Raw genomic sequence first — 17,462 nt, forward strand, 5'->3', positions numbered from 1 at the left:
CAATCATCTTGGACGCCTTCCCACCACAGACTGTAAGCTTCCCACTGAGTCACAGTTTCGCCCCCCTTTTGCCATTGGTCGAGCTGGGAAGCAAGGGGCTGGATTGCAAGCAAACGCTGTCTTCTGAATGGACAAGAGGCACGTCAATCATGCAACTTCAGGAGGCACGCTTCATGTTCCAAAGTTGGATGTCAAGATTCAGAAGTGTTTCTTCTGGTTCTGTATCCTTGACTGACTGTGGAGTGTCAAGTGAAGCAGCGGAACACGGTAAGATTGACCTAAATATCCCACATGAAAAGCTTATTCTTTCAAAGCTATCACGTCATTCTTTTTTTGTTGGCTACTTTTTTTTTTGTTTGTTGCGTTGACAGCGTCGTTTTCACTCACTTTTCCTGGTTGCTCGGTTGACTGTATTCACGGTTGAAAGTTTTGAATTAATGTCTTATGCTCACTGTTAACCTGCCAGCTGAACAGTTCTGTGATTTAGCCTTACTATCATTGGTCAATATGATGTCTAAATGTTATATTTCTTAATTTAATTTGGGTAAGCCTACTATAGGCTACTCGGTACTAAGTTTTTTTTCATTAACCCAGTTGCCTTGACATTTCCCCTACCAGCTAAAAGATGCTGTTTCACTACACATAGTGATTTGATATGCAGACTGTTGTGGTGGTTGTCCTGTTTAAGAACTCTTGAGAACAAGCTCCTCATGGTGTTTTCGCTGGCAGCCTACATTGCTTTTCTAATGGCCTGCCTCTTCCTGCACTTTATTCTCTTTACCTTTTTTGGTAATTTCTTCCTGATGTCAGATAATGCGATTAAACCCGGGTCTGTTATCATATCTTTTGTTTTATAAAAAGAAAAAAAAAAAAGTGGCCTCAATTGCTGTGTACAATTTTAGGTGACACATTAGGCTTGCTCAACTGGAAACAGATCACTGTTTATATGAAAATGAGATCAGGTAGTATGTCAGGTATGAAATTAGAAAGTTTAAGATCTGATGTAAAAGCTTTACAAGTTCACTTACAGAGACCAGAGAATACAATAGGGCCTACCAGAGATTTAATACTTTTTATTCTCTGTCAAAAGCCATCTCCTTTGAGCATTTACAATAATCCCTTTTAAACACTGTCCTCTGAAAACATTGCTTCCTGCGTTTTGTTCCAATTTGTATCTGTATGCTCCTTCTTCCTGTCTCTAGTCAATCTCATGGCAGCTATATTTAGCTGCTATCTATTTAAGCCATTCCACTATATGCTGCACAATGCTCGCAGGGCCTTAGGCTAGATTCAGTAGACCTCTCTTGGGAAGCGCTCGATTAGAAGACCTAAATTGCGGCGCTGGGAGAGAATTGAATTTGGGGATTGAAGTGTGTCATTACCCAGACGGTGTGGTGTTAACTTAAGTGGTTAGTTCTTTCTGCATCCACTGAAGTGAGCCAGACTAAACATAAAATACACGCATCTCTGTTTTGTGATCCTGTTCTATTTAAATGGAAAGATGTTATACTTGTGTATGTGAACAGATGGAGAAATTGAAATCTGTGATGCTTGTTGAGTGATCCTGACTGTAAGTGAAGATTAAAGGAAATAGTTTATCTAACTTTAAACTTTGGATTTCTTAGTCATTTGCATATAGTAATGGGTCTATTTTAAGCTATAATAAGTGGTATTTTATGGGCGTATATTAACAGAGAAGTAACTTTTAAAATAGACGGCCCATTCTGCTGTCTGTATCTTTAGAATGGTGCTGGCCATAGTTACCCGTGTCTCTGCCAAAACATTTTCCGGGATAGTCAAAAGCCAGGGTGACCAAAAGCCCCACAACACACACAAACTACTAATGAAGAACTGAATTGTCCCTGGAACCAGGACTTCCTGCACACACACACACACACACACACACACAGCAAAGTGTTAGCAACAGGTTACAGTAGGTTCTTTTATTGGCATAATGGGTGAGGCTGAATAGCAACAGCATGTATTCAAATACTGTGCATGTGCAAACAGAGGATGCAAATTTATCTTAGCTGCGTCATTCTTTCAAAGTAAATGTGGCCTAGTGGCAGACTCACATGACATCTTAGTGTTGTGAGCTGTCACTTCAGTATAACTGTTTTTTTTTAAATATCAAATCAGATCCTGTTTTCCAACTCCGCCATCTTTAAAATTAAGAATGAACCTTATTGGAAAAATACACAGCCAGCTTAAAGGCAGAGGACACAAAGACACAAAGGAGTAAATGTCAAGGACATTAATCTGTTTGATTTGTTCTTGTCGACTACTGCTGATCATGTATTCTGCTCTGTATGTCCCTCTTGTGTTGCAGGAGACAGGCAAAGCCTCTAGGGGGCCATGTCTGGGGGCAGCAGTACTAACAACAGCTGGACCATCCTCACTCCTGAGGTAGCACAACTCTTCAAAGAGCCTGTAGAGCAACTGTGCATGACCTCACTGAAAATGACTTTTTTTTAAAAAGCAAATTGTCTGTCCTAATTGATTTTCTTTTGGGCCATCTTAATGCGAGAAGTAGGTTTATGACGTAAGACTTAATAATAATAGTTCAATCAGAAAGACAAAAGGAGACAGAGTGTCTGACTGGCTTAACAGCACTAGGGCTAGTTATACATGCCTTGCTTAATCGGCCCCCAGGCAGTATCTGTTAATGAAGACATTGTTACTGAGCCACTATTTTTCTTGATTGTTGTAATGTCTGTTGTTTGTCATAGGAGACTGTAGCTGAAACCCTGAAGCCTTTGGAAGAGGGGACAGAGCACCATGAAGAAAGTCTTCCTTCTGCAGCAGGTGTTTGTCACAATGCATTTGACTATATAAATATGTATTTATGGCACAGGAAAACATACCTTTCTGTCACACAAGCTTGTTGTGGTTTGTGTGTGTCTGTGATTTCTACTTGCGTTCTCAGGTAACAAATCAAATAGAAAGGTGAAAAATAAGATTCCATATTTCATTTGGTTTTATACACACTGTGATGGTATGCAATATTTGTAAAACTGCCACCCTGAAAGTCTCTATTCTTTCCTTCTGTTTTTCTTTTTTTTTCATGATGGGGATCTAGGGGGCAATCAGCCCGCAAATGGTGAAGAGTCTGTGGAGGAACCACCTGTGGAGGGCCAACCGGTAAGACACCAATACCTAATTTCCTATCATGTAATACAACCTCAAATTCAAAAAGTTTGCACGTTGTGTGAAATGTAATTCAAAACAGAATGTGATAACTTTCAAAACATTGAAACCCCATAACTGTTAGAAAATAGCACTAAGAAAACATAACAAATGTTGTTTTAAAAAAAAAAAAATGAGATATCTAATTTGAATTTGATGCCGACAACATGTTTTTAAAAAGTCAGGGCAGTGGCAACAAAAGACTGGAAAAGATGGGAAAACACCTGATGGAACATTTTAGAGGTAACTTGCAACAGATTAGTAAAATGATTGGGTATTGAAAGAGCATTCCAGAGAGGCATAGACTGTCTGAAGTAAGGACAAGGAGGTTTGATTTTTGATTTGATTTTGAAATACTTTTTTAATCCCTGAGGAAAATTCAGGTTTACACTCTGCTATTGAGAGACATGCTTCTCACACACACATGCACAAACAGCAACCGTGGACATGCATTAGTGGAGAGATGTCAGAGTGGGGCTGCTACACACTGCTACACAGGGAGCACACGATTGCACAGCGGTTGGGGGTCCGATATCTTGCTCAAGGGGCACCCTGGCACCTCTCCAGCTACCAGAGCAATTTCCGTTCACCACTCTGTGAAACACTGTGCTGGAAAATAGTTTCATTTCCGAAAAAACATAGTCCATGGATCTGGTTAATAGACAGTTTCCTCTCTGCATTGAAGTATTTCAGCTAACATTTGTGACTGCAGTGACAAACTGTGTTCACAGACCGAGGCAAAGTCAAAATCTGTCGCGAGCTCTGATGCTCTTTGATTTGATTTTTACTGTTTTCTGATTGTTTCTTACCTTAGATAAGTCATACAGTCTGAGTTTAAATTGACTTTTAATCGACTTGGAAATCAGTCGCCAGGAACATCCCTATTATGGGGGTGCATTAGTCTACATAGCATTGGTATTAAAGCTGAGCAGTATATATAGCTTTTGCAGTGACAAATGCTGCCATACGATAACGTCCTATTCTCTGAAGGCCTTCCTTTAGTTCAGTAAAGTAATGCCAAACCACATTCTGGATGTACTACAACAGCATGGCTTTGTAGTAAAAGAGCCTGGCTGATGAGCTGGTTTTTCCTTGCGGTCCTGACTTGTCCCCCAATGAAAATCTTTAGAGCATTATGAAGCGTGAAATAAGACAAAGGAGACCCTGAACTGTTCAACAGTTGTAATCCTACATGAAGCATGAATGGTAAAACATTCCTCTTTAAAAAACAGAAGTTGCTCTCTTCAGTTTTTGCTCCTTGTGAAAAGAAAAAGTGATGCAACAGAGAGGTAAACATGACCCTGCTCCATCCTTTTTGAAATGTATTGCTGGCATCATATTCAATTGGGGCATATTCCAAAAACAATGATTTTTCTCAGTTTCAGTTGACATGTTGTCTTTGTGCTATTTTCAGTTAAATCTGGGCTTTCAATGTTTTGCAAATCATCACATTCAGTTTTTATTTACATCTACACAATGTCCCAACTTATGGGTTGCACATGCAAAATGTGGTGTCCTCGTCCCATTATTCTACTTTTGTCTGGGCAAGTACCTATTTTTGGATTGCTGAAAACCAGAACTTTTTGGTTCCGGTAAGTGATTTACCAGCACCAAGAATACCCTGAAGCTCCTGGACACACTGTGCTCCTCTGGGTATAAAACTGGATCAACAGTTTCAGCTTGCTTTTCCTGTAGATTTTACATTGTAGAATACTGTTTATTATGTCAGTGATATACCTGAGGGTTGTTTCCTACATCAGGATTCAGGATAAAATTACTGTTTTCATGTCAATTCTGCTCCTCTGTCCACATGCAATCAGTTTTTTGAGACAAATAATACACAGTCGTACCGATAAGTACCAGTAACCATGCCCATCTCTAGTCTCCATAAACCTCTGAACTATTGTGGACAATTTGTTGGCCACAAGGAGTTCCTGAAGTTCTTGTGGTTATTTGGAAACAGACCCAAGTCAAGAAATAGTCAAGCATATAACTTTAACTTTTATCCATATTCGTCTATCATATATGTGAAGTGTAAAATATACACTAACTTGTTAAATAGTAAGATGTAGATGTGCTGGTTGGCTTACCTTTTCACTTTTGGCTCCCTACCCACTTTTTGCCATGTTTCCCACACAGTCTTTGTACTGAACTAGGCTGACTGACTGCTTGACGTGTCTTATCTGCGACATGTAGGAAGGAGTGGTATTTAAGTTTTAATATAAATACGTACCAAATTGTCAAAACCTTTGCGTTTAAGTTCGTCTTTAACTAAAACTAAAAATTCTTAAAGGAGGGTTTTTTTAATCTTTGACAGTATGATACGTGAAGCAGTTTTTTACCTGATTCTCTGACCAGGTACCAGAAGAACAAACAGCCCAGCTAAGTGGAGACGCAAGCACTGAGAAACATGCCCAAGTGCCAGCTGCTGTTACTGAATCCCCTGTTCCCACCTCTTTGGAAGTATCGAGCAGCTCTGTCCCTGACAGTGATACACTCAGCCAGTCAGAGGACCTACTTGAGGGCCCGGCACAGACCAGTCCTGACCCTGATTCATTTTCTGACTCCTACACCCACATAACCCCCTCTCCTGAGGAACCCCCAGTCTACCTGCTGAGCACAGAGACTCTGGGAGGAGTGGAGTCTACACAGGAGGAAGAGAGGCTCACACAAGAAGCAACAGTGTATTTGCTAAATGGGGAGGGGCTACAACTGGAGGGGGAGGAGTCGAGGACACCTGATATAGGGAAACAGGCAGGTATGAACTACAAGACAAAGTCTGTTTATATTATTACTCTAATAACCGCAGCACCAGTTTTAACCTTCTCTTTTATTTCTCTAAGCAGTATGTACTATTTGTGTTTGAAGTGTACTTGGTGGACCAGCTGGTTTTGGAATTGTTCAGTATCTGGGCCAGGAGGTTGTCTGGAGAGGCTGTGGTTGGTATGAGGAAGGGAGCATGATGTGACAGAGGATCATTTAGTTGCATGACACCCTGCAGAAGTAAATTGGCTTCAGAGGGACTGGGACCTCTAAAGTTTTTTGCAGTGTCGTGTTTTTGGTCTGCAGCCCTTTTTTTTTTTTTTTTTTTTTTTTTTTTTCTCACTACAGCGTTAAAAAATGAGCCTCCTTTTGCTCTCTTGTGCATTTTTTTTTCATAGACTTTTAGTTTACCAACCAGAATTCAGTGTCATTGGGTTCATCTCAGAGCTCATTTATAGTACCATTTAACAATGAAGTGTCAAAGTAGTTTGGAAGCTTGTTTGGATGTGCCAGAAGTTACAAAATGGAGTGTTTGAAGCACTTACCAGACAATTTGTTTCAGATTGAAGCATTAATAATGCAGTCTAAAGGGGAAATAAGGAATGGCAATGGAGCAAATTAAGCAGCTTGCCATGAAGAGCAGAGGAGATTAAGACCCGTGCAGCACCTATGAGGGTTTTGTCTCCCGCTGCAGCATCCTACTGGTTATATTGTGCTTTCTAACATCAGCTGTTTAAGTGCAAAAGCAAAGTTATGTCCAAAAGTTTGCAAGTGCTTTGTTTTCCTATAATCAATCTGTCAGAAATAGATCATGAGATTCATAAACATTAATTGAGACGCTGTTATGAACATTTATGCCTTTGGGATACCAATTAAAAAAAAAATGAATGAACCTATCACAGAGTTATAATCAAATATATTTAAACAACCACTTTCTATACTGTTCCCTCCCACTCCCCTGTGGATTCAGAGGTGGCTGAGGAGAGCACAGAGAAGACCGGGGCGGAGGGAGAGCCAGAGGTGAGGAGAAGGAGGTCTCTCTTAGCTGCCATTGAGCGGATTGGACAACGAGAGGAGGAAGACGAAGGTGTGGAAGAGTTTCAGCTGCCTCCGCGTGACGATGACAGCGGGTTCTCTGTGAACAAGTGCATCCTGGGTGCTGTCATTCTGTTGGGCCTTGGCACCATCTTTATCTCTGGTAGGCATCTCCATGTGAAATGTTAAGTTTAATGTTATTTAAGATGTAAACATAAGGACGTCAAATGGGTTTAGATAGGGGAAAGTAATGGGTAACTAGCACTGGACTATAATTTGGAAGCTCTGAGACTGAGATGTATTGTACCTGCAGGTGTCTTGATGGACCTGGATGAGGGTATGTGCTCGTTTGTGCGTGCATGCTTTTTTGTACCCTACATGCTGCATGTGTTGGATGTGCATTCAGAGTGAAAGAAAAAACATATTTTAACGCAAATTTCAAAGCAGAGTATATTTATAAACACGATTTATAAAGAGATTATACACTTTTGCAACACAACTCCTTCACCATTGTTAAATGAAAACCTTGTACTACATTAAGAAGACGAAGAAGATAAACATTATTGAAACATGCTATAAACACAAAGGCTTTGCTTTTCATGTATTACTGGAATATTCTGGCAATAATGGTTAATGCTGAAGCGGAAAATAAGAAAAACAAATATAGATACATGGTTTTCAGGCTAAACAGGCAATAAATACATTGTCCATTACCTTTCATTTTGAATTAAATGTTATTATACAGTGTCTGCCCCTACTCAGCGCTCAAGTATATCATTTATTTCAAAAGCATTGATTGTTGTGAGGGTATGTGCTAGTTTAATCATTTAAAGGCAATGAGAAAAACTCCCACACACTGTCTCGCTTTACGCTGACATATTTATTAGATAGTACAACATTGCGGTCTAACCGAACATCACCAGGTATGATCATTTATACCTGATGAGTTTGTTCTTGTCTTTAACTTTTACCCTCCTCCGTGTCATACATTCATGTGTGCAGATTTTTTTGTTCCACCTTCCCAGTTGAACCTTTTGAAATGTGCATGTACATATTTTTCTTGTGTGTTTTTTTTGTTGGGGTTCTATTTCCATGAAAATAAAGTTTTGAATCCTACATTTTCAGACAGTGATTATGCTACGAGGGAGCTGAAAGACGCAGAGTTACCAGGAAAACAGGTCAGTGTGACATCAATTTATAACATCTAATCCCTTCTTAAGTATGTCTGTGGTCACTCTTGTCTAACATGTTTTTTCTTCATTATGCCATTTTATGTATCCATTTTACAGCACAATGAATACTACATGAATATTCAGTGTTATCTGCTCAGCAGGAGACTACCCACACTGGCAGCATTACTGCTATTGTCTGTTAAATGTGCTACTCTGGACTTTTGTTCTTCCCAGTCTCATCATGTACCGTTCTCTTGCTTCTCTTCTACTGTCTGTCTGACAATGAGAATTCTGTGAGTCATTTCAAATGTTGTTTTACTTGGTGTGCGTTTTTTGTTGTTGTCAGGAGTGGCTTAATCCAGAGGTTCCATCGTCCCCTGTAGATGCTGACAGTACAGAGCTTCTAAATAAGCTAGCCAAAGAGAACGAGCAGATTTCTGTGCTACAAGCCCAGCTTCAGGTGTGACTCCATTCTGTCTTTCAACCAGTCTGTGTGCGTTTATGTTTTATACATCGCAACATATATTCATGTGAGTCTGTGCAAAATCATGTCACTGGGTGTATAATATTCTCACTGGGCCTTTTTCTGTCGTTTTCTTCTTTACAGGCACAGAAAGAAGAGCTAAAAGTAGTCAAGGGAGCGGTGGCAGAGGGAGTGAAGGAGCATCTACGGTGGGAGGAGGTGGAGAAGGAAAACAGTAGGTTGAAGAAAGAAATTGCGTCTCTTCCTGTCCTTCAGAAAGACAATGAGAGGATGAAGAGAGAGCTGGAGTCTGTCGTGGCCCTACACAAAGAACTAGAAATGCTGAGATCCACTGTGACTGAATTAAAACTCTCCCCAGGTACTATAGGAGGACAGAGGGGGGAGGTAGGGAGGGGGCATGAAGGATAAAAAAAAGACTTTATTTTATGACTTAATTTTTATAGTAAGAGAAAGTGTAGTGTATTGCTTCAGTTTTCTTTTTTCTCTTTTTCTCTCTTAAATGCTAACTTCTCAAGTTTGTTGTAGTGACTTCTTGTGTCTTTTTTTTAGCAGCAAAAGGAGCATCTTTGTCGCCCCCTGGTGGACAGCCAGAGGTTAGCACACAGCAAACAGATGGATCTATAGAGAGTCAACATAAGAAGCCATTGGATGACCAGAAGGAGAAAAAGAAAGACATGAAAAAGAATGAAAATTACAAGACAGAAAGAGAAAAATCTGTAGTGAAGGAAGAAGCAAAAAAGGAGCGCAAAGATGGGGGAGACTGGAAAAAAGACAAACATGAACATGCAAAGTTGGAAAAGAAGAAAGATAAGCAGAAGTGGAACATTGATGAGGCAAAACAATGGAAGGAGAAAGATAAGTTGAGCAGAGGTGATGAAGGAAAGTCATGGAAGGACAGGGAAGGTAAGAAAGAGTGGAAAGACAAGAATGGGGGAAAAGAAAAAAAGGAGGAGAAAGACTTGAAAAAAAAACAGCATGAGAAAGTGAATGAGGGAAAACAATGGAGGGGTAAGGAGGAGAAGGATTGGAAGGTAGGAAGAGACCATGGAGAGATTCACAAGGTCAAGGAGGAATGGAAGAAAGGAAAGGATGGCTTCAAAGAAAGTGGCAAAGACAAATGGGAGAAAAAAGATCGGAAAGAGAAAGTAGAGAAGAAAGAGTGGAAGAAAGAGGGCGACTGGAAGAGTAAAAAAAGCAAAGATAGTAAAGAATGGAAAGGAAAAGGTGAAAAGAAACAGTGGGAAGAGAACAAAAATCCTGGTAAAGAAAGAAAGGTGAAGGATGAGAAGAAACAATGGAAGGAGAAGGATTGGAAAAATGGAAAGGATGATAAGGAGTGGAAGAGAAAAGATGAGAGTAAACAGTGGGAAAACAAGGAAGAAAAGTGGAAGAGAGAGGGACAGAAAGAAAAGAAAGATTGGAAGAAGGACAAGTCAAGCTCCCAGATGCACAAAGATGAGCTCAAGTTGAAAAATGGCCATGAAGAAGAGCATCTATGGGGAGACAGGAAGCCTCCTCACTCACACCGCAAGACCTCCCTGGAGCATCCTGACTACTGGATCCAGCAAAAAGACCGCCTCCAGCACAACGCCAAACCATCACAGCATTGTGACTCACTGGAGTCCTGTGCCGGCTCAGAGGGGCTGCACCCTGTCCCCTTCCCTGAGTTTGAAGCCGTACTCCAAACGTACCTAACCAAGGCTGAGGAGGTGGGAGTGGATGAATACAAAAGAACAGAGCTCAAAAAGCTAGCAGCGGAATTCTTCAAAGAGGGTGTCTTTGTTCACGACCAGATGAGCTTCCAAGAATTCATCGAGGATGTGGCCGACATTTTGGAAGACATGGTGGAAGGCGATGAAGAAGGGGAAGAAGGGGACGAAGAGGACGAAGAGGACAGCGCCATAGAGGACGAAATGGAGGCGTTTGAAAAAGAAGTGATGAAAAAGTTTGCAGTGCCAGGAGCAGGAAAGAAAGAAGAGCTAGCCAAAGGGGAGTGGAGGAGGGAGGGTGGACAAGGACGTGGCTGATGAAGCAGCAGAACCGATGGATCTGTGAAAAGTAGCTGAGAGAAGTCATAACGGGTGAGGGTTCTTTTCAAAGGGAACATTTTATAATGGACCACGAATACTTACATATACACATTTATTATCCTGTCATACTTTTTACAGGATCTTACTTTACCCCTCCTCTCGTGTTCAACTTATAAAGTGGTTTCAATGTTGTGGGTTCTTTATTTGACCTATGCACATGCACACACATAAGCACTGAATAATAGAGAAAATGCTTGCTTCACATCAGATTTTTGGGTGGACTTCAGTAAATATAAAAAGCTACAGATGGTAGTGATGCATAATGTGTACACGTTTATCCGTTGTGTGCTTTTCTTCTAAAGTTAAATCCATGGAAAGCTCCAAAAATATCCATATCTAGCTTTTTGAAATGTGTGAGCACATCCTTTGATGGACTGTAAGTGCTACCTTCTCTCTGTGCGTACAGAAGATTTCACCTGTTAGATTGACTTGAATGTAACTCTGTTTGGACTCTCATTTAAAAAAAGATACTGTACAGTCTTATTCATGCACCACGCCTCTTCCTCTGCAAACAGCACTGAGCACTGTTGAAGTCTTTCTATTCACCGAGCAACCTGTACCTCCAGGACTCCATCTTTATGTATATGAATTACTTTAGCGTGAGTCATAATGTCAGATTATATCGAAGTCTTTAACAGTTTTTTGATAAAGGGTGGAGTGAACTGCTGCAAAAAACGTAGTGAATGCATTATGCAAAAATATAGAAGTCTGTGTAGATTTTCTTTTGAATGTTTGTACATATTGCATTAAATGTGTTAAAGAACTATGCTGAAATGCATAAATATCTGATTAACTTATTTTATAGAGATGGTATGTCCATTTAAAAAAAAAAAAAAAAAAGCTTGTCACAGATGATGACATGTTGAGCATGTATGTTTCTTTCAGGTACAGGACTCATGTTGTGCACTAAAATGTCCTTAATTCTAGGTGATCACGAATGTAGCATTTGTTTTTGTTTATGTTTGTTATGGCACTGTTAAAATGCTTAGGAAATGTTTCTGGTTCAAATCCTGTGGCTACATAGAGATGATCTTTCAGAGGTTGGTGATGCAGAACAACATACTCTAGGCTTTTGTTTGCAGCACAGATAGAACACTGTATGATTCTGATGTTCACTATTGCCCCGATTACTGTCATAAGAGCACAATAATAAATTGGGTGCATCCCAGTGATAGATTAACTTTGATTTGTCGTCTTTTCATTGACTTGTGAAATGTTTACGAAGTCTTCAAAGAGAATCCCACATGGCAAAATCTAACTCTTGATGTTAAAAAGTAATTCCAGGTCTTCATTCTTCATCTGAGTTTCATCCTGTTGGGTTTGCAAGACTGGGTGGATCTGCAACGCAAGAATCAAGGTGACGTTTCTCATTATTAATTATTAGTGCTCAGTCGTTGGTTGAACTAGTTTCCCACCAGTTTTAAGTGCACGTCAGTAGAATCAGTAAAGTCAAATTGTCACTTTTTTAGTGAGTTGTGAGTCACTGTCTGTGGTTGAATCTGACTATTTCAATGGACCGTGGTTTTCCCTTTGCAAAACTGATGATCAGCTAATCTCCTATTTCCTCAGGGATACACTGAGTCCCTGCCTCATATGCCCTGTATCTGGGCGTGTGGCGGTATTTAGCTGATGGTATCAGAGATACAGATGTTGGGTGAGATTAACAAATGATCTTGTATCATTCTGCCATTGAGTGTGTTTTATCAATCAGTGTCACTTTTTTTTTACACAAAACAGAGGTAACACTTAGTAAGATATGGGTTTTTATTTTCTTTGTACATAGATAATATATATATAAGTGTAGATATGTTATAGGTACAGGACTGAGATTTCAGATACAGTGATTCTCTGCATGCAAGCAATATTCATTCTTAGCTGCTACCCATAGAGTGAGGGCCCATCCTTCTGCTACACTGAAGCACATAAAACACACTCCCACGAACAAAATATTCACATACAAAGAAAACTGCTGCCTCTGGGGAAACTAACATTTCGTGCAGGTTTTCATTCCCTCAGGCAGACTTCTCTGCAATAATGAGTCACCTGATAAAGTCTGTTAAAGTGGTAAATAAGTCTTGTATCAACATAGTATAGTGTTAGAGTATAATTTACAGGGCAGTGGATTTTCCAACACGTATTATCTCTCTTTGCTGGTGGAGCCAAAGCTGGATGCTTCATGTTATCAGGTTGTCATGTATGTGTGTGTGTGTGTGTGTGTATGTATAAACATAAGAAAACAATATCGCAGGCTTACCTTTAGGACATGTCTATATTTTCTTCATATTTGGCCTAAAGTTCAAGGATGAATTGATTAGAATTTGGTATTAAAATATCACTAAGAAGTCCAAAATCATCTTAAATGTGACATTGGGATCACTGGGGGAAATAATTGGCACAATATACCCGTCCCATTCTTGTCAAAGGGATGTCTTGGGATCACCAGAAAGCAAAATCATCAAATGTTACACAAACATTTTACATAGACCCGAGGACTAACCTCTCCAGGTCGTGGAGTTCTACGGTCCTCACAACAATCCCGTTGAACTCGATACCTCAGCAAAACGACTATCTAATACCTGGTTTAATTTTAATTGTGTATCCCTTCAAGAGAACAACGCAATCCAGGATGAACTGGTGGACAGTTGCTTTACGCTCAATCCCCGCTTAGCTCCTTATTCTAACTGGGATGCTGCTGAGGACTCTACTGATTATCACATGCTGGGAAGAGAAATGCAGAGGGAGGTAATACGTCCCACTTGTAAATGATTGAGCTGTGACCTACTTCTGCAGATGTTTTGTTTTTAGGGTAACCTATTCTTTCAAATATTTTCAAAATATGCACTACCCCTGTCACAGCGGCTGTTACAGATTCATTCAATAAGAAAGACTGATGGGTGTATAACCTGCAACATGCCTTGTTGGCAGAGACAAACGAGCATAGGGCTGAAACTCATAGAGTATAAAAGTTTCATGCACTATATTTTAGAGCAAAAAATGAATTTTCTCTCGAGGTTAAATGCTGGATGGGTGTGTAGAGGCAATCCAGTAGTTAAATAAGTATGGAAATACAGTATGGTCAATGCATCATGGTGCACTAATACACCAGCAGCAACTAGCATCAATAACATTGGTTATTCGTCAACTAGCACATCACCCCATGGAAAAGCTTGATTTCTTTTACCATTCTGTGTGATTTCTCAGTCCTCTGTGAAGGTAATTTAGTTGGTGTTTGTAGCAGCACTCTACTTCCTCAATGATGGTCAAGGGAATGGAAGGAGAAGAAGCGTAGACTGCTGTTTCAGGTGTTCGGGGATACAGACAGTTAATGTGTCTATGTATGTGTGTCATGCAGCCGAGATGAGAAAACAAGGTGTGGGGATATTTGGATGATAAAGCCATTGTGTTTGTCAGCACTAACTGCCTCCCTAATATGCCAATTATACACATCCTGTCCGAGCTTTTGCTTGAATTATATGACTTTTCTGAGCTGAAACCCAAGGGCCTCATTCTCAAAAGTTTTCGCAGCACAGACTTTATAATTATACCTGATTTAGTGCTCTCTTTTTGCTCTCTGCAGCATTTTGCCTTTTCAGTCTTGCACTCACACATAGCAAAGGAGAAGTGTTAGACCATTTCCCATGCATTGGCATAAACTTGGAAAAACATTCAATTATTTGTGCCCACACATTGTCAAATGTTTAACCTATTGAAATTCTGAATGTCAGTCTGAGGTAGTCTAAATAGATGATTCATGCAGTAATCTGTAACTCCTGCCACAAACTGTGTGTAAACACTGAAAATGCATCTGTGATATGCAATCACATCATGGAAAAATGTCAGAGTTCCGGGGAATATAGTTTAGATTTTTACACACTTCAGTTAACAGTTGACTTACATCTAGAAATATATAGAGAAATTAGTCAATCATTTCTCCTCTTCAGCAGGAGAGATAGGCTAGAAGAAGACCAGGGGGGACTTGTGACTTCACTACGTACCAGCAGCACACATCCAAACAAGTGAGTCTTGTTAGGTCAGTTTGAAAGAGTTGGAGTGTCTCATCTGTCCTTTATCTACAATGTAATATGTGTCAACAAGTATTTGGTATTTTGGAAAATTCATGGTAATGATCTAATCACTTTTTTTCATTTCTCCTGAAGTATTTCTCAAAGATCCTCTCTGTGCATCTCTTGACCTGTGATGGAGTCTGCTATCGGTGTTCTGGTGTCCCAGTTCAAGGCGTTTGCTGGCAGTGATGGTTCCTCGGACACACTGAGCAGAGACGAGTTTCACAGACTGGTCAAATCTCAGCTCCCAAACTTTGTCACGGTAAGAGTTTTTATATTTGACAAGCGATAAAACTCCAGAGATCCGATGTGTGGTTTCATTCATTTATGTAGTTATCTTATTGGTGTGATGAATAAACTCTGATAGAGAGTCTTCATTTAAATAAAGATACAATTAATTTGAATATTTAGCTAATTCCTTGATCTTTGTATGTTTAAATTCAAAATGTACCTTTAACTTTCTGGTTTAGTGCTGCCGAGATGAAACTTCCGGCATGTAGTGCACTTGTGCTCAATGAATCTTGTACTCCTTCCTGTGCAGCCAACGCCTCATAAATCTTATACATGTGTGCTGCAGAGCTCCGTTGTTGTCATAAAACTTTTTTTTAAACACATGCCCTCTTACTGTTGCATAGGCTGGTCCTTCCTCATGGTCACTTTAGTTGATTAAAAGTAAATCAGAAGTTCCACCATAAATACTGACCAGTTCACTAAATGTGTATTATCCCTCAGCTTAAAATAGTCCCTTACAAAAGCACTACTTAAAAAACAAACACTTAGCGGCTAAACTGAACATTTTCTAAGAATCACTCAGCCTTTGTATGGCTCAAAGCAATGTGCACATCTTCAACTAAGTACTGAATTGATAAGTCTTCTGTCTGAGATCCACAAATAGGCTTTGGAATTCAGAGTCTTAAAAAAGGAGAGCGCCTTGTCTTTTTTTTTTTGTCTTGTCATGGAAAAGGTTATTAAAAAATAAACCATAAGAAAACGGAATATCACAGACCTTATCCGTAGATTTAAGAGAAGTCATCTGTAATCAAAACAATACAGGAGGATCAGTAAGATTTTTCTAGGAAGTTTGCTCACAATCTCTTTGTTTACCAGGCAAAATTCATTCTCTTGGGGGTGGATTGGAATTGCTATGGCTATCATCTGGATGCCACATTGACCCATTTAACTCTGTGACCATATAATTTACTGTTAGTCATACTTGTGTTCAGGGCTACTTCTCTTCATTCTGGATGGTAGTTTACAATGCATGTGGTCTCAGTGCACTTCTGAGTAAAATAACAGTAAGAATATTTAGAAACACTTTTCACTATTTACTTATCTGCCTGTGAGCTCAGCCAGGAGTCAGAGGTTACATCTCATGTTGGCACAGGAAATAACTGTTTTTTTTGTGTTCCAGTAAAACAATGGATTTGTCATCGAATGGGAGTTAACACCCTTGAGAGAGCTCTTAAGTTCCCCTTAATTCCTTTTCGATGTGTTGTCTGCATTCTGCAGTTTAACCAGTGCAGTCTAACCGGAGCAGAATGGCAAAAGAAGTAGTTTCAGAGGACCGACTCCGAAAAAGCTCTTGGCTTCCTTTTCCAAGTGTGGAAAATTCCTATCTGTTTCTGCTTTCAAGAACAGTTGATATACTCAGCTAGACCACTAGATGGTGACAGATGCATTGACCCTGGTGCCAAACCACGTCTGCTGATGTTGCATGAATTATTGAACTGGTGTACGTGCCAGTGGTGTCAGCTTGCCTCTGTCTCATACACACACCAGCATGAAATCCCAGTTTTTACACATCAGCTGTCACTTTTGTTTTCTTAGCATTTGATGCATCTTCCTGTTTTCCTGCAGAATGCTGGCGACTCCACGGCCATTGACCAGCTAATGAGCTCATTGGACAAGGACAATGATGGAGAGCTCAGCTTCCTGGAGTTCTGGAAGCTGATTGGACATCTTGCGAGCAGACATGGGGGGTTCAGCCTATAATAGTGTTCTTAGATACTCTGTTACAGCCCTGTGTGTGTCACTTACTTGTCTCTGTGCCATACGGTTTGAAAAAAATATATATTTGGAAAACAGCCAAACGGAAACACCTTGAAGTGTGTTTCAACTGCAGGAAGCTGTGTTTTTATCAGCAGTCTGCATTTCTTCTCACCCAGCAACTGCCAAACTGGCACACACTCTGAATACTATTGAACCCTTTCAGAAATATTAGAACCAGTCCTAGCTGTTTCCAAACACACACACACACACATACTCACAGCTGCTTGTGCTTACAGGTCTACAAGGGTGTAGCAGAGTGGGAGTGTACTTCATGAAAACTGAGAATCTATGTGTTACCTCTACGTTTTCTTGGCTTGTCTAATTCTTGGAACACACGTTTCATTCTGTTTATCATCATCATCCAGGACACAGATGTGTGTTTAAAGGTCAAAATAAACTCTTAATAAAAAAGTAAAAGCATGTGTGTTTCTTACTACTCAACTTGTCTATGTATTGGTTTATTTATTCCAGAGTTTTCCTTCTGTCTGAAATCGTTCCATTCTTTACAAAGTGAATAAAGTTTCAGGGTGTGGCTTGGCTGCATCTGTCTGTTGGGAAAGCTTTGAACACGCGCCTGTTCCTACATGTTGAGGGAAAGACTGATGCAATAAAAGTCTGG

At 40.0% G+C, this 17,462-nt stretch overlaps 2 protein-coding genes across 8 annotated transcripts; both read left to right on the forward strand.

Annotated features, from left to right (window-relative positions):
* Window positions 1-114: 114 nt before the first annotated feature.
* Window positions 115-11,910, forward strand: pbxip1b (pre-B-cell leukemia homeobox interacting protein 1b). Of its 6 annotated transcripts, none has more exons than XM_029278905.2 (12): window positions 115-267; window positions 2,330-2,406; window positions 2,730-2,805; window positions 3,080-3,141; window positions 5,545-5,944; window positions 6,055-6,129; window positions 6,920-7,147; window positions 7,298-7,321; window positions 8,110-8,162; window positions 8,503-8,616; window positions 8,764-8,998; window positions 9,190-11,910. In XM_029278905.2, exons 2-12 carry the CDS (start codon window positions 2,356-2,358, stop codon window positions 10,665-10,667), a joined length of 2,796 nt encoding a protein of 931 aa, XP_029134738.2. In that variant the 5' UTR covers window positions 115-267; window positions 2,330-2,355; the 3' UTR covers window positions 10,668-11,910. The 6 variants fall into 6 exon arrangements, with proteins under 6 accessions (XP_029134738.2, XP_065813893.1, XP_065813896.1 ...); XM_065957821.1 differs by having other exon boundaries at window positions 9,193-11,910; XM_065957824.1 differs by having other exon boundaries at window positions 8,764-8,854.
* A 2,680-nt stretch (window positions 11,911-14,590) lies between these two features.
* LOC109989993 (protein S100-A13) lies at window positions 14,591-17,284 on the forward strand. 2 transcript variants are annotated; one of them, XM_020641929.3, is made up of 3 exons: window positions 14,591-14,746; window positions 14,888-15,056; window positions 16,652-17,284. In XM_020641929.3, the coding sequence occupies exons 2-3, from the start codon at window positions 14,928-14,930 to the stop codon at window positions 16,784-16,786; spliced, it is 264 nt and encodes an 87-aa protein (XP_020497585.1). In that variant the 5' UTR covers window positions 14,591-14,746; window positions 14,888-14,927; the 3' UTR covers window positions 16,787-17,284. The 2 variants fall into 2 exon arrangements, with proteins under 2 accessions (XP_020497585.1, XP_065814049.1); XM_065957977.1 differs by having other exon boundaries at window positions 14,688-14,760.
* Window positions 17,285-17,462: the final 178 nt, after the last annotated feature.

This window comes from Labrus bergylta, chromosome 8 (assembly GCF_963930695.1).
Source record: "Labrus bergylta chromosome 8, fLabBer1.1, whole genome shotgun sequence".
NCBI classification, from domain to species: Eukaryota; Metazoa; Chordata; class Actinopteri; order Labriformes; family Labridae; genus Labrus; species Labrus bergylta.